The sequence below is a fragment of the Gorilla gorilla genome, chromosome 4, assembly GCF_029281585.2.
Source record: "Gorilla gorilla gorilla isolate KB3781 chromosome 4, NHGRI_mGorGor1-v2.1_pri, whole genome shotgun sequence".
Lineage (NCBI taxonomy): Eukaryota > Metazoa > Chordata > Mammalia > Primates > Hominidae > Gorilla > Gorilla gorilla.
In genome coordinates, this window is record NC_073228.2 from 100,905,969 (window position 1) to 100,928,202 (window position 22,234).

General features: G+C 37.5%; 2 protein-coding genes across 44 annotated transcripts in view; one reads left to right on the forward strand and one right to left on the reverse strand.

Moving 5' to 3' along the window:
* Positions 1-22,234, forward strand: part of CAST (calpastatin) — a 112,763-nt gene that overhangs the window by 83,496 nt on the left and 7,033 nt on the right. For 20 of the 33 annotated variants that reach the window (XM_055387188.2, XM_019027442.4, XM_019027439.4 and 17 more), the window contains 12 exons: positions 628-711; positions 1,631-1,678; positions 2,803-2,898; positions 4,863-4,958; positions 8,628-8,729; positions 9,222-9,305; positions 12,004-12,054; positions 12,143-12,214; positions 16,848-16,946; positions 19,807-19,911; positions 20,638-20,730; positions 22,020-22,064. In XM_055387188.2, coding sequence (XP_055243163.1) covers positions 628-711; positions 1,631-1,678; positions 2,803-2,898; positions 4,863-4,958; positions 8,628-8,729; positions 9,222-9,305; positions 12,004-12,054; positions 12,143-12,214; positions 16,848-16,946; positions 19,807-19,911; positions 20,638-20,730; positions 22,020-22,064 — 975 coding nt within the window. The remainder of the gene's footprint in view (positions 1-627; positions 712-1,630; positions 1,679-2,802; positions 2,899-4,862; positions 4,959-8,627; positions 8,730-9,221; positions 9,306-12,003; positions 12,055-12,142; positions 12,215-16,847; positions 16,947-19,806; positions 19,912-20,637; positions 20,731-22,019; positions 22,065-22,234) is intronic. The other 13 variants (XM_063705886.1, XM_019027443.4, XM_063705889.1 and 10 more) reach the window with 1 other exon arrangement.
* Positions 15,374-22,234, reverse strand: part of ERAP1 (endoplasmic reticulum aminopeptidase 1) — a 51,635-nt gene continuing 44,774 nt past the window's right edge. For 4 of the 11 annotated variants that reach the window (XM_031011715.2, XM_031011714.2, XM_031011716.2 and 1 more), the window contains exon 20: positions 15,374-17,813. In XM_031011715.2, the coding sequence (XP_030867575.2) occupies positions 17,785-17,813 (29 nt within the window). In that variant the 3' untranslated portion in view covers positions 15,374-17,784. Of the gene's footprint in view, positions 17,814-17,844; positions 19,427-22,234 lie in introns of those variants that run through there. The other 7 variants (XM_055387183.2, XM_055387184.2, XM_055387181.2 and 4 more) reach the window with 2 other exon arrangements.

Consider the following 22,234-nt stretch of genomic DNA (forward strand, 5'->3'; position numbering starts at 1 on the left):
TGTTCATGGTTCAGTAAGCTAGAGAAGTCCTGGCATTATTGAAGAGAGTCCTTTTAAAAGAGGTAAAACAAGTTATCCATGGATCAGCCAAGATTTGTGATGGGCTGCTTCTCCCATATCTGAACTGGGTTTAATGTGAAAATTAGTCGTGTTTCCTCTCCCTTCCTTAGACAGCTGCCTCGTTGAGTAAGACAGATGAAGGCCATTAAAATAATTGCAACTAACTGCTGCACTGTGCTTACTGTCTTCAAAGGATCTTTTATTTACTTTTCTCTGGTGATCTTCACAAGTCAGTGAGCTAGATAAGGGTTATTAGTAGCCACATTGTACAGCTGAAGAAACTGGACCAAATAAAGGCTAAGTGGCTTCCCAAGGTCACAGCAGCTGGGAGCAGAACAGGGCAGTTGCCCAGGATCCCTGGCTGGGCTGCTTTTGCTCAGTCACCCACTGCTCCCTTTCTCACAGCTGCCCACCATCGTCTTGTGCTTTGTAGTTTACAAAGCTCTTCCAGATGCTTTTACCAGATTTGGTCTTCTCTGTAACACTCGAGAAGTACACAGAGGAAGTGATATCATCTCATTATGTGCATTATCCAACTACTTTTTTTTTCTCCTCCATTTTCATCAGGCAAAAGCTAAAGAAGAAAAACTAGAGAAGTGTGGTGAGGATGACGAAACAATCCCATCTGAGTACAGATTAAAATCAGCCACGGTAAATTTTTAGCCACAGAGCATGACAACAGCATCTTGCCTTTGCGTCTTCTTTTGTTGTATCTGTACCCTTGACATTGTCAAAGGACATGTCTGTCCCCCATTCAGATATTAACTCTGAAAACCCTGAACCTTTTTTTCTCTGCTCCCTACAGTTAGACCCCTTGAGGGATGGTTTGTCCCTGCCTGGCTTCCTAAGTAGTGACCATGTGTTCATTTAAATTCCCACAGATTTAAATGTTTCATTTATTAACAATTCTTACAATAGATCCTAAAACTCAGAAGGAACAATTGGGGGATAATTTCTTTTCTAACTGCTATATGGATAAAAGCACCATAGGTCTTCTGAGGGGTAGATATGAATGTACGAGGGTTTACCAGTATCCTAAGTTAAGGTGGTTTTGTTGCTGTTGTTTTTGATTATGGTGAGGATGGTAGACTAACTCCTGTCATTACATTTGTCATTTACTTTTGAAATCATGCATATAAACACATGTTGGAAAATAGTTACAATTCTAAATTATGAAACCTCATATCCAAAAAAACTAAACAGTGTTATAGGAATGATAGCCACCTCTTCACTCTAGGTTGGAGAATTGGGATTTTTTAAACACTTTGATTAACATAGCTACATCTTTATTGCCAAAGAACTTTTTTTTCCTATTACTCTACCCAACAGATTAAAAACATTTTTAATAACTTAAAGTAAATGTGCATTCTGCTTGGTAACATCTCGATTTTTATAGCTCAACTCCTTTTTTTATACTTTATAAAAAGTAAATCTGAAACACAAACTCATGTAAATCTAAGAAAAAAATTAGCTGACATTTCATATCCTGGAATTCCCAGAAACAAACTTGATGGGACATGAAAGCAAAATTTTCTATTTCATTTCCAATGAATTTTAATTTCGTTTACAGGATAAAGATGGAAAACCACTATTGCCAGAGCCTGAAGAAAAACCCAAGGTTAGGAAATACATTTTTTTCTGGTACTTAAAGAACAATGGACGTGTAAAGTATGAATTAAGATAATTTTGACAGTCTGGAATTCACTGTGCAGACTTGCATGCTAACCTAGTACAGAGGAAAGGGGAACTTCTGATGGTAACACTTGGCTGATACCTGTGGCTCCTTTCCATATATTTTAAAGATGATCTTCCTCATAAATCATTACTAGACTATAAATTTCTAGGTAAAATTTATTGCACACTAGAAACTGATGTCAAGAGGGCCCTTAAGTCAGATTAAGCTAGCACTTAGAGTTCCATCCTGATCAAATTCTCTAATGATTCTATTTTGCCTTAAGTTGGTAGTAACCTGTCACATACATCAGCAACATTTATTAATCACTTGCTATGCACCTGGCACTGCACCAAATGATTTTTGGATATTATCTTTGTGAGTCCTCAATGAATGAGGACGGTACTGTTATTATTCCCATTTTACAGTGAGGAAATTGAGACACAGAGGGCCTGTGTAAATAGCCCAAGGTCAAGGGGCTATAAAATAGCAAGCCAAGCCCAGGACTTAGAACTCAGGCTGTCTGGTCTGAGTCCCAGCGTCTGAATCACATGCCCTTCTATCATGTTACTGTTGTTAGTGACAATCTCCACATGCCCTAAACTAATACCACTCTCCTGAAAGAACAAGGGGTAGCAGAACTTTGCTGCCAAAATCCTGCATAATCATAGAGACGGAGTTTATCATCCGTGTTTTGACTTATTCAGAAGAGAAATCATGAGGAAATAGGAAAATAATAATCACATTTTAAAAAATTATACAGATCTTCATTGTAGAGAACAGGCAATTTTATTTGAACAAAATTCTTCTGAAACTGAAACATCAAGGGAATATTTGACCAAATAAACCATTAATACTTTGGTACTGAGGTGTTTAGTATTTCTTATTTGTTTCATGAAAATTTTATCTTAACGTTGATAAATGAAAAAATATGCCCTTTATAAATTAGCTTTGGGTGTTAAGTATGGCCTCATATGTGTTAATTAGGAAAAAAAATTGCTCCATGAAAACTTTTTTTTACAAAATAAAAAAGAGTCCCCTTGTAATATACAGCACTTCTTATATTACAGCCTCGGAGTGAATCAGAACTCATTGATGAACTTTCAGAAGATTTTGACCGGTCTGAATGTAAAGAAAAACCATCTAAGCCAACTGAAAAGACAGAAGTATGTTTCTAAACATATAAATCTCTAGTTTTGAGGTTTGTGATCTTAAAAAAAAATTGTGAGACAGACTGTTTTAGCATCAAGCAGTTTGTTAGAAAGCCCAACATGCCATCGTTTTTTGCATGTCGTTTTTGTCTTCCTTTTTGGATGTGCTTTCTGCCCCAACCTAACCCTGATATTCTTGCAATTGAAGTCCTGCAATGACTCCTTCGGGAAAGCTCTGGAACCCATGCCTTCGTTCTTATCCCAGCTTCTGTAACTGATCTGATTGGAACTGTCACCACCCCTCCCCTCTGGGTTGCAGTGGCCTTTCTGCAGTCTCCTTCATGTCCGCCGGACTCATTCTTTCTCAAGCATGTCTGTAGTCATGTCATTCCTCTGCTTCTATCCCCAGGAGTTTCCCATCCCTACAAAAAAAAGTTCTATTACCATATTCTTGACCCAGTTTTCTTTCCTACCAAACTGTGTCCCTGTGTCAATAAGTATGTGTGCATCCCTGGCTTTTCTCACTTGGTTCCTCTGTCTTGATTGACCTTTCTTTCTAATGCTAGATCAACTAAAGTCTTACTCATCTTTTCAAGGCTCTGCTGAAATATGGCTTTATCTGCTGCTTTTCCCTCCCTAAGCTATATCCATCCAACCTTTATTAAGCAGAACACAACATGGCAGAGGATCTGTAGTTCTTTTTTTATATATCACTATTAAAGCCTTTGTTACAAAGAAGAGTTTAGCTGTTTTAGTCCCTCTTTAACTCTAACATTTATGCCAAGTTTAAATGGGTAGTAAGTTCCTTGAATGAAGAGATCATATCCTATTAATGACCATCTGCTGAGCACCTTGCATATAGGATAGGCTTCCATAAAAGTCTAGATTTAAAACAATTTGTTTAAAGGATTGCTTCTGTTTTTTGTTTGTTTGTTTGTTTTGTTTTGTTTTTTCTTGAGATAGGGTCTCACTCTCTCTCCCAGCTGGGAGTGTAGTGGCACAGTCTTGGCTCACTCCAGCCTCAATCTTCCAGGCCCAAGCAATTGTCTTGCCTCAGCCTCCTGAGTAGCTGAGACTACAGGTGCATGCCACCATGCCTGGCTAATTTTTGTATTTTCTGCAGAGCTGGGGTTTGGCCATGTTGCCCAGGCTGATTCAAACTCCTGGACTCCAGTGATCCACCCTCCTTGGCCTCCCAAAGTGCTGGGATCACAGGCATGAGCCACCACACCCAGCCTTGAAACTTTATTCTTGTGATAAAATAAGATGGGACAGTGGTTCTCAAACTTTAGCATGCATCAGGATCATCTGGAGAGTTTTCTTTAAACACAGACTGCTAGAATCTACCCCCAAAGTTTCTTAGTACATGGGGTAGGGGTCTAAGAATCTGCATTTCTAGGTTCCCTTATGGTGCTGAGGCTGTTAGTTCAGGAATTACACTTCGAGAACTTGTGGCTTATTACTACTGCCTTCCATTCCTACATAGCTGTATATAAAGTGCTCTTAGATTTATATAAATACAATATTTTACATAATGTTATATTACATAATAGGCATATTTGTTATACATAATGACAAATAAATAATAGAAATAATAGCAATAATTGCTCAAATGTATTGAGCTAACTGTGTTCCCAGGTACTATGCATAGCACTTTGCCTGCATTGTCTCATATAGGCGCCTTACCAACCCTTCAGATGTAGATACTGTCATTGTTCTCATTTTACACATGTGGAAACTCGGTTTCACGAGTTTCAGTAACCTGCCTGAGGTGAGAAGTAAAACCAAGTTGAAAAAAAAATGGCAGCTGAAGAGTTTTAGCATGCTTTGACTTATTTACTATTTAGCAATCCTTAGGTATTCAAGAGAATCATGTTCACACCATATAATGTAGCGGAGTGTCTTGTTGGTCTACCATTACTCAGTCTTATTAACCAAATATTTCTAAACTTATTGGGAGTACTTGTGTCTTTCCTCAGGAATCTAAGGCCGCTGCTCCAGCTCCTGTGGCGGAGGCTGTGTCTCGGACCTCCATGTGTAGTATACAGTCAGCACCCCCTGAGCCGGCTACCTTGGTGAGTGACTCCCTGGGCATTTGAGCAGTGGCTTGAGAAAGTTTTCTGCCTCCTCCTGTCACTCTCTGCTGTGTATTACCATCATTTTATCTTATTCTGACAAATTAAAAATAAAATCTGATATCATTATAGTATCTGTTGTTTCTTTGGGCTTCAGGGGTGTCGTAGAAATTCAGACTAAGATTTAAATTTTTAATTAAATTACTCCCAACTGTATTTTTCTCTACTCTTCTGAAATTCTAGTTCCTCAGCTATTGTGGATAATCCTGCCTTTTCACTTCTCTGCATCTTTTAAGCCTATATGGATTTCCACCGAAAGCCCAAAGTTACTTTTTTACTGACTTTCCTGGTAGAATAACATGCAGTAAAATCATTATGATTCCTCCCCACTCTTCCCACTGCAGGAGGTGAAACTGACTGAATTTCTTTCTCTTTCTCTTCTTCTTTTCGTGCTTCTCTCTCACTTTCTAATTTTCATATGAAGTATGATATTTAAGAAGGTGAATCTTTGTTTCCTTTTGATTTTAGTGTTTTTTTTCCATTAGTTAATGATTGAATTTGACTCAGGGAATAACATCTGATGGAATTATATTTCAATTGTATTTCATTACTACAGAATTAGCACATCTTCCCTCTGAACACCTACCTTTCATCATCTGCTGTGCCATTGCTCTAGATGTTTTGCAATGTCTTCTCATTAAATTTTCACAAGGACACTATGAAGTCTGTCCTGATCATCTTCCTGTAATAGATAAGGGAAATGAGGCTTTGAGTTGACCTTGATCCACTTGATATTTCAGAGCCTCAGTTGAGATGAAAGATATGGCCCCTGCTCTCAGCTGTCTTCACGACTAGTGTGGATATGAGCCCTCCCCCGTTTTTTGAGGTTTCAGGGTACTCTTCAGGTACTTTTTACAGCATGGGTGCTAGGCCACAGTGGTAAAGAACAGGAGAGGAGGAGGGACTCTAGGAGGACTCTGGTGAAGAAAGCAGGCAAAGAGGCTGTGATTGGAGTCAAAACAATAGCCAGCATTCCCCAGTAGAACTCTTGTAACCAAAACCTGCACCTGCACCACCTGCCTCATCTGCCAAGTGTGACTGCCGGGGCTTTAGAGGGCTCAATTGCTTTTCAACTTTACCCTGACTGTAGAGCTGAGCATTGGATTGTTAGAAAGCAGACAAACCAGAACAAAACAAAAATCTCTTGTTTTCCTTTTCCCCGTCCTCCTTTCCAGGGCCTTAACCCCACCAACTCTGGCCATGGTTGCCCAGGTTACTGTCACTGAGGCAGTTGGCATTTCTGGGATTGTGACACCCTCGAACGCCAGAAAGAATAGCTGTAGAGTGTAATAAAGGTCAGAGGACTCAAGAAAGGCATGAAGATTAGAGAGTAAAGGAAGACAGACCAGAGGAAGGAGATGAATGCGTTCCCTAGGTGGTTCTTGTGTGTATAAAAGAAAATTTATTAAGACAACCCAGAGACCTGAGTTGTAGTTGTGAATTTGATAATATCAAATACTACAGAAATAGAAGTTTTAGTCCTTACTCCTGTTTCCAGATTCCTTTGTTCTTTTTATTTTTTTTATTTATTTATTTTTTTTTTTTTAATTTTCTGAGACGGAGTCTCGCTCTGTCGCCCAGGCTGGAGTGCAGTGGCACGATCTCGGCTCACTGCAAGCTCCGCCTCCCGGGTTCATGCCATTCTCCTGCCTCAGCCTCCGGAGTAGCTGGGATTACAGGCGCCCGCCACCACGCCCGGCTAATTTTTTGTATTTTTTAGTAGAGACGGGGTTTCACCGTGGTCTCGATCTCCTGACCTCGTGATCCGCCCACCTCGGCCTCCCAAAGTGCTGGGATTACAGGCGTGAGCTCCTTTGTTCTTAAGTCTGCTTCTTCTCCTAGGTTTTCTTTAACTGTTTCAGTAATTTATTAAGCAAGAGGTTGGCAAAGGGCACAGGTTTGGGGAAGCAGTGGTTTCCAAAGATTCTGTAGCATAGAGTATGAGAAAACAGAATTGTAGTGTGAGCAGGTGTCTTAAATCATGTAGCAACTCACATTGCTTGCATAAGACTTGGGTACCAGTGCAACTCTTGATATCCTTGATTAGAGTGTTGCAACTCTTAATACTTAATTTAGGTATAATCTCAAACAGGTTAGAAACCTCAGGGATTTTTTTTTTTTTTTTTTTTTGTAGCTCTTGGGAAGAAAACCCATGCAGTATTCAGCCACTAGGTGGTGCTAAATCACTTTTCTTTGGTTATCTTTCCTTTTGTAGTGCAGTTTATCAGAAAAACAGCTTTTCTTACTTGAAATCATGGCTAAAATATAAAACAGAAATACAGTTTTACTCTAAAATTTTAATAGGTGCTCATTGTGAGGTCAGAGATTTTAATCATAAGATTAAACTCTGAGATTGTTTGACCCAAGGCCTTTTACATTTTTGTTTGACCAAGACCAACAGTGGGTAATTCATTGATATTGCAACCCCATCCCCATACACTGGAAGCAACAGTTTAAAGAATAGTATTTATCCCTTCTATGTATGATGCATTTTATACACACACACACACACACACACACACACACTCACACACTCTCTTACAATTTTTTTTTTTTTTTTTTGAGGCAGAGTCTCGTTCTGTCATCCAGGTTGGACTGCAATGGCATGATCTCGGCTCACTGCAGCCTCAACCTCCTGAGGTCAAGCAATCCTCCCACCTCAGCCTCTTGAGGAGATGGGACTACAGGCATGCACCATCATGCCTGGCTAATTTTTAAAAACTTTTTGTAAAGATGGGATCTCACTGTGTTGCCCCAGCTTGTCTCAAACTCCTGAGCTCAAACAATCTTCCTGCCTTGGCCTCCCAAAATGCTGTGATGGATTACAGGTGTGAGCCACTGTGCCTGGTCCTGTTCTCTTCATTAAAAAAGAAAAGTCCTGGCCATGAACCATTAAGTTGATTTTTATGACCTACTAATGTACAGACGATTCCCTTTATTTTCCCTTGACACCATTCATCCTCTGTGTTCACCCAGTGTGATTTTAAATACCAGCATGGCCAGAGTTCATTACATTTGGGGGAGTACATTTCATTTTGAACAATCGGACCACAGGTAGACAGTTCTCACTGTGCCATTCAGGTTAGTTGGTCACAGGCAGTCACCAGAACCAGCCCTGAAACCCCTTTGGTCAGTAGAAGCCCTGTGGAGAAAACAGGCTTCCGAGCCTCCTCTTCTGAGACAAGCCAGGCTGTCCCACAGGAAATGGAGAGGAATGGCCTCTTGTGGGCTCTCTGAAAATCTTTCCTGTGCCGTCTATGGAATGATCTCCATAAAGACCACATCTTTCTTTTTTCCTGGTATTCAACTTATCTGTGATACACCTCAGTCCATTGTCTTTCTTATTTCTAAACCAACTCTGGGTCAGGTCTCGTAAGTTTCACATTATCAACATATAATTTGCACACAATGTTTAATATAAGAAATTTGCTCGAATGTTAAACGTTTTGTTTTTTAAACATAGATTCTAATTCAGTTGATAACTCGAGTTATTAAAAGATAGCATGTGCCTTTTATCTGAAATAATGATATGCCTTTCTGAATTGATAGCATATGTTTTAAAGGGAGTGATTAACCACCTACTTAATATATCCACTAATGCACTTTCAGAAGGGCACAGTGCCAGATGATGCTGTAGAAGCCTTAGCTGATAGCCTGGGGAAAAAGGAAGCAGATCCAGAAGATGGAAAACCTGTGATGGATAAAGTCAAGGTAATGGCAACTGAGATGCTTCTGGAAAATAAATATCATTGATCACCTTCTCCCCCTGCAAATAAGTTAAGCCATTTTTTTTTTATATTTCCTGTAAAACATGACCAGCTGGCTTTTTCTATTATTGTGCATATCCTGTTTAATAAGCTAAACCTGAATAAGCTGCAGTGTTGAACCCCCACAGTGGATGGTCGACATGCACAGACCGGAGGCCTCTGAGTCTCATCTTTGCCCACCTGCATTGACATTGCTGGGACTTGGGAAGGAAGGGGCAGCTGCCTGCTGCTCCTCACAGCTGTCTGGCATCCAAGCAGGCTTTCTGCTGGTGCCTGAGCCTGCCAGATGAAGTTGTTGTAGGAGCACTAAGCATATGGTCATATGTACTTCCTAACCTAATGATAGATTTGTTTACCTCAAATCTAGTCACTCAGGCATGAATTTTATGGAGAGAAAAAAACATGCTAACAATGAAAATGGTATAATTTTTTTCAGGAGAAGGCCAAAGAAGAAGACCGTGAAAAGCTTGGTGAAAAAGAAGAAACAATTCCTCCTGATTATAGATTAGAAGAGGTCAAGGTAAACAGGCTGGAGTCTTTTTCTATTTTATTTTAATTCATACTGAATTCATACACAGAACAAAGGGACTTGGGAACAGAACTGGAATATAAAGATCTTGTTTCTTCATATTTCAAACACCAAATAGTACTAGTCTACTACTAATAGTGTTAGAACACCAGATACAAAGTTAAAATATTCCTAAGTAGACTTGATCCTCAAGTGAAAGAAATCTAATGTCTAAGCTACCTAATGTTTTCCTTTCTAACCCACAGCTTGTTACAATACGAGAAATATTTAAAAACCTTGTGTAAATAGGAGAACTAAAATGAGGAATAGGCCGGGCATGGTGGCTCATGCCTATAATCCCAGAACTTTAGAAGGCCAAGGCAGGAGCATCTCTTGAGCCCAGGAGTTCAAGACTAGCCTGGGCAACATAATGAGACCCTGTCTCTACAAAAAAATAAAAAAAATTAGACATGGTGGCATGTGCCTGTAGTCCCAGGTACTTGGGAGGCTGAAGTGGGAGGATCACTTGAGTCCAGGAGGTAGAGGCTGCAGTGAGCCATGATTGTACCACTGCACTCCAGCCAGGGTGACAGAGCGAGACCCTAACTCAAAAAGAAGTAAAAAATGAAAAAAAATAAAATAAGGAACAATTACTTTATATAAGAAAAATTTGCAACTTTCAGATATAAGTTGGAAAAATAAGAGAACCTATTTAACATTGAGTATAGTGTTAAGTTGCCCCATTTCTTCGATTTTGAAAGTACAGATTGTACACAACAAGGGGGAAGACCCCATTATGAGTCTTGTGGTTTAAGTGCAGTCACTTAAATGAGGCAGATTCGTGGACAGTTGAACAATGTCAGTCATCTTTGTAGCAGGCCAGAATTTAAAAGAGTATTCAACTACATTAACAATTCTAGAAAATCAAATTCATGCTTCTCACTCATCCATGTGCACTAGCCCATTTATTTAGCAGACACGGGAACTAGACTGAGCTATCCGTGATTGAAAGTTTATTATCCTGGAAACCTTTATATTTGCTTCCTGAGTTTTACAATTCAGTTTCAGCCATAGCGTTTCTATTAATTTGGGCTCATTTGTACATTGCTTTGCAAAGTTCCTAGAGAGCATGCTAAGGGCCACATGTTCTGTCTCCACTGAGTGCCCATTCAGTAGAGGCTGGTCAAGTGCCAGTAAACTCTCTTCATGATAGGTGATTGGTTGGTGATTTGCTCTCTCCCTTTACTGAATTTAGTAGTAGTGTTTAAGGAAGCAGTTGATTCACAGTCCCTGATCACTTTATTCTGTAGTCATTTCATCCTCCTCTGACTTACCTCACACGTTATTAGTTACCTATTAATAACATTTTCAGGCACTAGCTTCATCTCATTTAAATCCTATGTTGGTATTCACCAGCTATGTTCCCATCAGGTCTCTTCAGTGAGATTCGGCTCCCCGAGGGCAGGCCACAACCTCCCCTTCCAGACACAGAATGACGCAGTGATGGAAAATCGATTTCAGTTTGAGTAGGGAGCAAAAGTGCCCCCAGAGTCCCAGGCATCACTTAGGAAATTTTCTGCCTTTACAGCTAAGAGATATGGTGGAGAACAAGCCCAGGTTCAGCTTTCCCCTGTACCTGAAGAATGGTCAGAAGGCACAAGTCAGTCATGAGGGAAACAGGTGATACAAGTTGAATATCCCTCATCTGACATGCCTGGGGACCAGAACTGTTTTAGATTTCAGACTTTTCTGGATTTTGGAATATTTGCCTTGTATCTGTTGAGCAGCCTAATCTGAAAATCCAAAATGCCCCCGTGAGCATTTCCTTTGAGTTGTTAGGTCAGCACTCAAAAAGTTTCAAATTTTGGAGCAGTTAAATTGTTTTCAGATTTTCAGATTAGGGATACTCAACTTGTACCTCTAAACCATTGCACTTCACATTTTCAATGAAACAAAAACCAACCTTAACCAGTTTCTCAGGTGAAATATTCATATATATATATATCCTGTATTTACTTATTTTTGTGTAGGTGGATAAATGGGATTTACTATTAGTATATAGATCTCCTTTTACTAAAGAGCCCCACATGCTTTCTTCATTTTGTCCTATTACTCAAATGTGGCACTTGGAGTCATTTACAGCTTGACCTAATCTGAACCATAAATTGCAGAGCGTTTCACCGACAGGTTAAACTCCCTGAGGGCAAGGCCTTTGTCTGTGCGATTTTCTGTTGTATTGCCAATGCTTAGGTCAGGGCTTGGCATGTAGTCCTTGCATATGAGTTAGATGTGTGGCTTACAAGGTTAACCAGCATTTTCCAGACAACCTCTACAAAGCCCACCCCCATGTAGGTAAAGGGCTTATCCCACACTGTCCTGCAAACCCCAGTCACAGCACCACATACCACACTATGCTGACTTTCACGTGTTCCTGCTGTGATAGTCTCTAGGCTTCTGAGGTCACAAGCCATACCTCATCCAGTGTGCAGCCCCCGTGACTCAGGAATGCCTGGTGCTTGTGAGCTGTTTGTTGACATGAACTAATTAGAGCGTATTCTCTGGTGAGAGAATCTTTCGTGACATGATGGATCTAATTTAAAATGTACAACAGCAAGTATAACCTGTAGACCCTTTGTAATGTTTACAAGGTGTTTCATACTTTGGATAAAATGTAAAATGATTTCATGCCATGTTTTTTCCCCCCGGATAGGATAAAGATGGAAAGCCACTCCTGCCAAAAGAGTCTAAGGAACAGCTTCCAGTAAGCAAACCAGTTTTCTCTGAGGATATCTTTTCCTTTTGGCCCTGATTGCAATGGTGTTTGTTGATACATTTCCTGGTTCTTGCAGCCCATGAGTGAAGACTTCCTTCTGGATGCTTTGTCTGAGGACTTCTCTGGTCCACAAAATGCTTCATCTCTTGTAAGTCCAAAACTCTTGGTTTTATTTCTTTAGTTTTTTTTTTTTTTTCTTTGAGATGGAGTCTTGCTCTGTCGTCCAGGCGGGAGTACAGTGGTGCCATCTTCAGTCACCGCAACCTCCACCTCCCAGATTCAAGCAATTCTCCTGCCCCAGCCTCCTGAGTAGCTGGGACTACAGGGGTACACCACCACACCCAGCTAATTTTTGTATTTTTAGCAGAGACGGGCTTTCACCATGCTGGCCAGGCTGGTGTCAATCTCCTAACCTCGTGATCCGCCCACCTCGGCCTCTGAAAGTGCTTGGATTACAGGCATGAGCCACTGCACCTGGCCTATTTCTTTAGTTTTAGAGTGGCAGAAATAAATGGAAACTGGTGACTTAGAATCTGACTTGGGAACTCAGGAACAATCATAAAATTAATGGCCCTCAACCCACTGTAGCCATTAAAAATGTGTTGCACCATGAAATACTGTCCCAACATAGTGGATGCTTTTAGTAGTGTAACTAATATCAAGTACCAGTACCCCTATGAAAAGAGAATTTAAATGTAAGCTTATCCAAAATTACTCCTCAGACAACTTTACCTATTGATATTTCTACAATTTATCATTTCCCAAATTGCCTCCTAAGGGAACTTAGCTCCATGTGGAATATAGAGTCCCTCAAAGGGAACTCTGTTACTCGAAAAGTTTGGACAATATTGGGTAATGTTAAGCAGGTTTCTCTACTGTAGGATTTTCATGGCTTTTTATATGCAAATATATAGTGAGTCTGTTAGAGTTCCCAAACTTAATAACTGCAGAACCTTTTCTTGTGGGGTCTGGTTTATCTGTTTACTGGGAACTCAGTTTTTAAACCACTGAATGTATTATTAGCAGTCAGTTGGAAAGGTATTAACAGTTTCTATGACAGTGGCATGGAAAATATATTTATATCAGTTGGAGAATAGACAGAATGACAACTAGAAGAAATAATGATTCTTTGGAATTGCCTGAAGTTGTTACTTTTGCTGAATGAAGCAATAAAGCCCCTCAAAGAAGAGCTTACTAACCAGAGCATGTTATTCTCTGTACCCCTGTAAAAGCACCATGCTGCTCAGTCACCTCATCCCGTGACCTTCCTCTCATCGTCTTCCATACAGACCACATCACAGCAAAGCACTCCAGCCTTGATTTAGAAACCATAAGACATGGGGAAGAATACAATGTGAGGAGTACGCCAGGAATGTGGAGTCATAGCATTACACTGAGGCAGAACAAATGAACAAATAGTGGGGAACAAGATCCCAGTTCCCTTCCTCCTTCTATCATTATTATTATTACAATTGTTAGGGGTGTTTTTTCTTTTAGAAATTCAAAGATTTGGAAAAAGTAACAATGGATTTATATGCCCCCTTCAAAGATATGTAGCAGTGAAATGGTGAGATGAAACAACCTTTAAAAAAAAAATCTTACTCTTAGAAAATTAGCAAAGGAAACATTAGTGTCAACAATATAGTTAATAAAGTAGAAATAACTAATCATCATGAGAACCAAATAATCAAAATAGTTATTTAGTGGAAAGTTTCAAGAAATTTGGGGGAGAAGTATCACATATGGCTCATAATTAGTGTTCATCTGTAAAAGAGTAGCTCCTGTACGTACCATGCTCTTTGATATAATAGAACAGAAATGCTATATAAAAAGAAACACTTAAAACTATTCCCCTAATAATACTGAGATCACATTGATAATAGGCTATTTTAAAACATCAAAGATATTACAAGTAAAAATCTTTGAGAAGCAGTCAAAGCAGTATTCCTGTGATACATTGTCATAAATGCCTTTATCAATAGTAGAGAGAGAGAAAAAGAGAAACCTGATAAACTAAATGCTTATTGAATTTTAAACTGAAATTTCTAAAAGTTTTAATAAGGTAGGCACCAAAAACAAAGTAGCAATAAGCATACCAGGAAATGAAAATAGCAGCATGAAAGTTAACTGGCCAATAGTTGTTTCTTTTGAAATAACAAATACTTTATAAAATACTAGCAAATATAAAAGAGGAAAAAACCTTACAAAAAATACAATTAAATTTTAACAGAGTAATATAATAATATAGAGATCAACTAAATTATTGGTAGTTTAAAGCCAATAGTCAGTTGGCTTTTATGAATTTTTAACATTTTACAAAACTGATAAATAGAGAAAATAATCTTACTAATAAAATTTAACATAAATGTGAGAAAATACAATAATAAGTACAGAGCACAAATAAATTATTAGGAAACACTATGTACAACAATTTTCTAAGATTAAACAAAAATATTAAACTGCGTAATTCACAAAACCTAAAAAAAGACTGAAGAAAATATTGCATTGATTTTCAAACTGTCCTTCTACTGAAGGTTTAAAGATGACTCTAACTGTTGAACATTCAGTTCTTATGTGGCATAAATATGTCATGAAAAAGATGGGGTCACATAGTTGCTTCTATGAGTAATTATGGTGCTAATCTTAAAATTTGACAAATATTAACAGTATCAGCTAAAGTTACTTAAATGTGTAGATGTAAAAATTACATACAGCATACATAGAATATAACAAACAGTTAAGAAATTATTTGCCATTATAAGTATTGATTCAGTAGCAGGAAAATTGTCAATATATTGTAGTGGTATATCAAATAGAAACAAATAATTATGTCCATGTAAAAGATCTATTTAAAATTTTACATATACTCATATTATAAATAAAAACTTTTTAAAAAGTAGGCAATCCCCTAATGTGTTAAAGAGTCTTTAGTTTTCAGAATCAATATTCAATATCATGCTGGAGGCATTTTCCTTAAAAGCAGAAACTATGAAAAGTTTATTGTCATTTCTGCTTATTATCATATGGAAGAATCATTAACAACACATGAAAAAAATGACAAACATTAAAAGGGAACATTTGAATATATTTGTGGATAGCACTACTTGTAGATAATACATTTGTAAGTAACATTATGCCATGTTTATTAGTAACAACAGATGAGAAAATGTAATTAATATGAGATCAGACTTATGTAAACTATAAAAGGAGAAATGATCAGAAAAATAAGGACACAAAAAAAATTGAAGGCCATACATTAAGTCAGTTTAACTAAATATCTTAAAAAGAATGATGACAATTCAAGTCATTTTATATGTTAATTTTTTATTAAATAGCAATAAGATACTTTTTATAACTCAATAAAATTATTCAATGATACATTTGGAAAATAAATGTATAAAATATGAAAAAGTACTAAAAAGCATTTTTCAGTACTTTTAGGTAAGATTAATCCAACTAAACACTAGCATATGTTATACAGTAATAATAAATAGAAAATACAATAATGTTGAGAAAGCAAACTCAAAGCATAGATCAATGAAAAAATTGAGAAATGGACATAAATGATTTAGTATTTTTAAAGAGAGTGAAAAATCATTATTTTATGCTTTTGTGTAGCATTAGATGAATTAAATAACATATGCACATATAGCTTTGTGATACAAATTTCCACACCATAGGTTGTTTCATACTTAGTATTAAAAGGCTTAAATAATAAGTCAATAAGATAGTTTAAGAAGAGACAATACAAATGTTTCAATGTCATTCTTTTCATTTGACAACTTGTTATTCTTTTCATTTGTCATATAAGCAAAGATTTCTCATAACTAAAAATGAATTTAATTTAGTACATTTTAGATTACCTAAAATATTACATTCTAAAACGGCTTTACAGGGTATAAATGGACAATAAGTATCTTATAGTTATCTAAATTAGTTTAAATAATTTCCAATAATAACATGCTGAAATAAATTTCTGAATGTTGATATCTTTTTAATGTGCTTTTCTCCATCTTTCGGTAAAATTTGCAATTCTCCTTTTTCAAAATAAGCTATCCATAGTTGGAGTCACCAAAGAGTTCTGGACTTTTTTCTGGTTTTTCATCAACAATTATACCTAAGTTTTTTGTCAAAAGGGAGTATTTGAAATGAAGCAAATATTCAATATTTTTAAACAGAAATTATTTCAGAAAGTTTCTAGAATATTTAACGTTGAAAAAAAACCTGAAACCTGACACCATATACCACAATATACAAGCAATAGTAGTATATCATTTTACCCTGATTATCAGAAATAAAAATATGTAATAAAAGTCAAATTCTGGCAAGCAAGGCCATGGGAAAACAGGCATGCTTATTCATTGCTTTTTGCAGTATGAATTCCTAGCAACATTTGAGAGGGCAGTTTGGCAAAATATAGCCAGCACCATAACTTACTTACTAGAACTTATTCAGAGCAATTTTAAAAGAGCTGAATACTTTGAATAACCTAAATGTACAACAGGAAATGTGTAAACAAACCATGGAACTCTAAATTATATTATTGCATAGTATTTAGAATAATCAATATGAGAAGGAAATAGAAATAGGAAATTGTATAAAATAATACAATAGAGAAGAAAGAATTTAAATTTCTTTTAAAATTATATGTTATTATAAGTCTATTTGGTCAAGAGAATAAACAGTCATTAAGCTATCTTTAAGAGTTATAGTTAAGTGATGGCATTGTGGTCATAATTTTATATACAACATGTTACTAATAAAATTTTTTTCAATGAAAGAAATTTGAAGATGCTAAACTTGCTGCTGCCGTCTCTGAAGTGGTTTCCCAAACCCCAGCTTCAACCACCCACGCTGGAGCCCCACCCCGTGATACCTCGGTAAGCAGCACATCTTATTTGGGAGATAAATGTTTTTGCGCAGCCACAACTAGAAAGAAAATAGGGCACCTGTTTAAAGCAAATGAAAATAGTCAGAATTATTAGGAAGATCAGGCACCTTCTATTTCAGAAGAGCCGAGACTGATGATTTAGGGAGATGGCAGAGATTAACTTTGAAATGATTAAATGATACTATATATGTGAAAACATTGTACACATAGTCAAGGACCTTAATATTATTGTTGCTTTATAAGAATTGAAAGTGCAATAAAGTGCATTGTGTCTGTATTCAAATTACTAGATTTGAAAAGTTCTTTAGCTTTCCTGATAATTGATTTTCTCCTTTATATTTTTTCTTATACATTCTATAATTTACTACCCATTATTTAACCTCAAGTTTATTCTATGGAATTGTCGTGTTTGAGCTTTTACAAACATTTTACAAAAATTTTACAAACGTCATGGAATAGCATTGTTTTCTTCCCAATTCACACCAGTAAAAATTTGTCACTTTCATGCTAGCAGTAGAAGAACCTCAGCATCAATATTGTCTTAATTATTTACATGCTGTGAGGCAAGGCTGTGGGACCAAAGCTTTTCCAGACTTCCTTGACTAATCACCTGTGCAATACCAAATTATACATTACCAAGGAGACCACAGCACATCAAATTATAAAGGGATTGCCCTAAACCAGATCCCCATCTCCTTTGGTTGAGAACAGTGCCTCATTTGCTAGATGGAGATGAAGTAACTTTAGCGAAGTCAGCTATGCTTCCATTCCTTTTGATGTAGCATCAAAGCATATTTAGTGCTGTAGTCTGAGATTCTGATGGATTTTCATCCTGTTGCGTCAGCTTCAGGATCATCTGAAAATATCCAGAGGCACAAATGACAAAGCCCAGACCTGGCCCCGGGCAGCTCTACCATTAGCAGCTATAATCCTGGATTATAGTAAAGCACTTAAAACCAGTAAAATGCCCCGTGTGTGTGTATGTGCATGTGCGTGTGCATGTGTGTATGTAAACACACCCACAATGAAGAAAGTCCCCATGCAACAGAAAGGAAGAATCATTAATAGCCTAGGCTGCCGTTTACACTTCAGTTCTTAATATTCAGGCCAGAGATTCTGCCCTGATGAAGGCTATCAGTAAACATTTGCAATCAAAAAATTTTTTGCCTTTAAGAAGTAGGTTTTACAATGACATTTCTCTGATCACATTTCCCATCAAAGAGGCTTGTTTTTAGTTAACATTTTATTTGAAGATGTCACTAAAACAAGGTATAAAGCTTTATTTAGATAAAATTATTAGGAAATCAAAGAGTCAAATAAGCCATGATAATTCACGGGAGCTTTCTTTGCTGTGATTATTAGATTGTTACTAACAGTGTTACATACACTGAACGCATTTGAAGACATGATTTCAAAGATCTGTGTAATAAAATCACTCCAACAGGAAAACTGCTTCAAAGAAAATAGAAGATCATGGATGTGACTAAGCATGACAGGGAAAAGCTTTATCAGTCCCAAGACCTGGGTTCTATTCACTTTTTAACAATTTGTTTTCAAGCAACTGACTTAGCTTCCCTGAGCTTTTTACCTCCAAAAAAAAAAGCCTGCTTAGTTCACTGAGAACCATTGTGGGCATCAAATAAAACTGGATAGTGTATGTGAAAACATTTTGAAAATCAACTGGAAAGTTCTATACAGTATTGGACAGAGTTCAGCATGGTGTCTTATACAATGTAGATATATTAAACACATTTTAATTGAATTCATTTAGAGGTGGAATTTTGAATGCAATGTGTTGAAAAATATGGATTTTGCTATAATAATACTAATAATAATTTACCATTTGTTGGGTCCTAACATACAACTAGTATTGTTTTAAATGCTTTTTCAATCATTTACTTTTCTCAGCAACTTAGGAGTATAAGTACTACTACTATTCACATTTCACGGCCAAGGAAACTGAAGCTGAAAGGGGTTAAATAAGCTGCCTGAATCATACAGTAAATAAATGTTAGAGGAAATAAGCTATCTTAGTTACAGTGATATTGTTGTTCCATAATTTTTTTCCTCTAGAATACCAGCTCCCATTTCTGCAATTTCGCTTCCATGAGCTTCCTGAAGATGAAAAGAGAGGTTTCCCCACCAGTTCAGAAATTCTCTGAAGTCTTTCAGGGCACTCATCCCCAGTGTGGCAGACAAGCCCCTTCCACTCTCCTGACCCGATTGTCTCTGGGGTTTTGTGCTTTAGGAAGTATTAGGATGGCAGTGCCGAGCTCCATGGCTTCCCACAAACTGCGGGTCACGCTGCACTTTATGAAATGCACCCCTCAAGATCTTAGAGTTTTAGAGAGGACCCACAGAACCAAAGAAACACTCACCCTCTATAGTTGCAGAATCTTGCTTCCTAACCATCTGACAACATTAGTAGATGTTTGTTTTCATATCCAGTTTTCCAATGGTGTTTAATTTCTAAATGAAAGGCACACATGATTGGTTCATTTGCTTTTGGACCCTTTATGTGACCTCCAGGTCACCCACTGGATATGGCTCCTGAGGCTGCCACTAAGACCTCCTTAACCTGGTGGGATCTTCACCAAGAGATGGGCAGGGTTGGGTGGAAGGCGCTGGCCCTCCAACCCCAGTAGGGTGACAGATACTGCCGCTCTTCTCCTGATCTTCCATTCCTAGCCTTCTCTTCTCTGACCCTGTCTACTCCCCTGCCCCAGCCCCAGATGCCTTTTTCTTCCAAGGAAACAGGTTCCCTCCTGAAAAGATGGAGTTCCTGGGCTAATTTGCCTCTGATACAGTTTGGCTAACGAGTGACTAATTCAGCATTATTTACTTTTCAGCAGAGTGACAAAGACCTCGATGATGCCTTGGATAAACTCTCTGATAGTCTAGGACAAAGACAGCCTGACCCAGATGAGAACAAACCAATGGAAGATAAAGTAAAGGTAAAAAAAAAAAAAAAAAAAAAAAAATTCACTAATAAGTGAAATTTTAATCCTTGGGTCTTGACTCTGTCATTGTCATAGGAATATTGATGTGAACTTAGCCTATATTTTAAACATGAAATTATAATGAAATAGAAAAATCAATCTGTACTCCACTGGAGGGGAAGGTCACTGAATCTGTGACAGAGACACCAGCGGAGCCTCCCTGAGGGGATTCTGGGAGGTAGGTGTGGCGTATGCATGGCTTCCTCCCATGCAACATAAGCAGTCAGCACATCCATTCAAATTAGCTGTTGTCCTTCAGGGTTGCTTATAAATAGGCAAAGTTGTAAATGTGACCTCTCTAAATGGCAAGGTACAGTGGCCTGATTTTGTATTAGAAAAGTGAAACCATACAGAAAAAAAGAAAAAGATATTTTATACCTTTGGGTTCTAATCTCCTAACATGGTTTCTGAGGATAATTATTTATCATTTATTTCCATTTAAAATATAGCTAGAAAATTCACAGATATGAATTGACATACAGAAGCATACGGGATTTTATATTTTAGCCAACTAGCAGTCTGTTGAAGTCATCTGTGTTGTTCTGTTGCTTAAAAAATAAAAACAGACCATATGTTTTGCCTCATGAAAGTACAACAAATGCTGAATGCTGCATTTGACAATGTATTTTCTAAATGAAAGAGGAAATGAATATTAATTCTATCTGCTCACTGTTGATATAGGAAAAAGCTAAAGCTGAACATAGAGACAAGCTTGGAGAAAGAGATGACACTATCCCACCTGAATACAGACATCTCCTGGATGATAATGGACAGGTAAACTGAGGCAAATTGCTAGATCGGATTTATGCTACAAAGATCTTTAAATTCAAACCTCCCTTGAAATAAATAGTAGCTGTACTCCTTTACAATAGCATAAAACATATCATGACTGACAGCTTCTAATGTGTCACCAAAGCCAACCAGCAAGTAAATATTTATTTGAGCCAATATTATTGTATATGCATATGCTAGGCTCTGTGGTATAAACAGGGTTGAATACTGTTCAGTCACTCACTGATGCTTAAGAGTGATCCAAGAAATGTGATTCTCTCTTTCAAGAAAAGGCTATAAAAATGACTAAGGTGATAGGATTTCAAAGGAAGCAATCTGTTTAAGGAGAGCAGAAAAGGAGCTGGTGTTGGGATAATTAATAGGGCAAATTAATAAGGCAGCTCCAAGATCTGGGGTCTCCCTATCTTCTCCTGCATCACCATCAGCACTATTGCAAGTGAAGACAGGCAAAGCAATATTCCCAATCACAAATCCTGTTTCTCTGCCAAAAAGTCCCTGGCCTTTTGTCTCCCACATGATAGAGGCCAGTCTTTTGTAGGTCAACCAGGCCTGTCCCCCACCTCTTTCCTATTTAGTTTCTAACTTTTGAGTCAATTAGATGATAAATAACCCTTTCCATGCCTGTTCATCAAATAAGAAACAAGGAAGACCAAATTACACCCTTCTCTTTCTGTACTGATTCATTTTGGTGAGTAAGATGATTCCTGGTTTAAATAGCACTGTCAGCTTCAGGGTCTCCTATTACAGGAACCAATTCTCCTTGCTTGCATTCAGTATTCCTCAAGATAGCAATTCCACATCCTGCTAGAGCCCTTCCCACTTTGATAGTACCAACTCACCCTGCTTGCGTTCTTTGGGAAATTTATTATTTAAGGCCCTTGCCTTTGAAGCTGGGAAAAATCCCTGATGACTTTCTAAGTGTAATAAGCTATAGTAAATAAGATGTAAAAACACAAGTAACTTTTTATAACACTTTAAGTAGAATTATAAGTGATAATACATGATGGCAGAAGGTTCACAAATAGTGTTTCTTTCACTTCCAGGACCAGACCCTTTCATATGTTTCCCCCAAGTCTATAGAAATGATTACAAAGAATAGTAATTAAGCAAGCTGGTAAAGAAATAGTGGGGACCCAGGTTTATTAGTTACTGCAAGTCTACACTCCATTTTATCCAAGTCAAGTCATGGGACAATAGATTCTCTACTGCCTAAACCTAAGTAAACCTTTACAAATATCTATGCTTAACCAATAGTCTGCCTTCTTTTTAAGGACAAACCAGTGAAGCCACCTACAAAGAAATCAGAGGATTCAAAGGTAAAGACCATAGGAACATATTTCCATTAAATTTTGTTTTATTCTAGCCATAGGGGTATTTGGCATTTTAGAAAACTAAAACATATTGAATGCCTACTCTGTGCCTGGTACTTTGTCAAAGCATGCATATAAATGTGTGTGACTGTTGTTTACCTCTCTTTTAGTCTTCA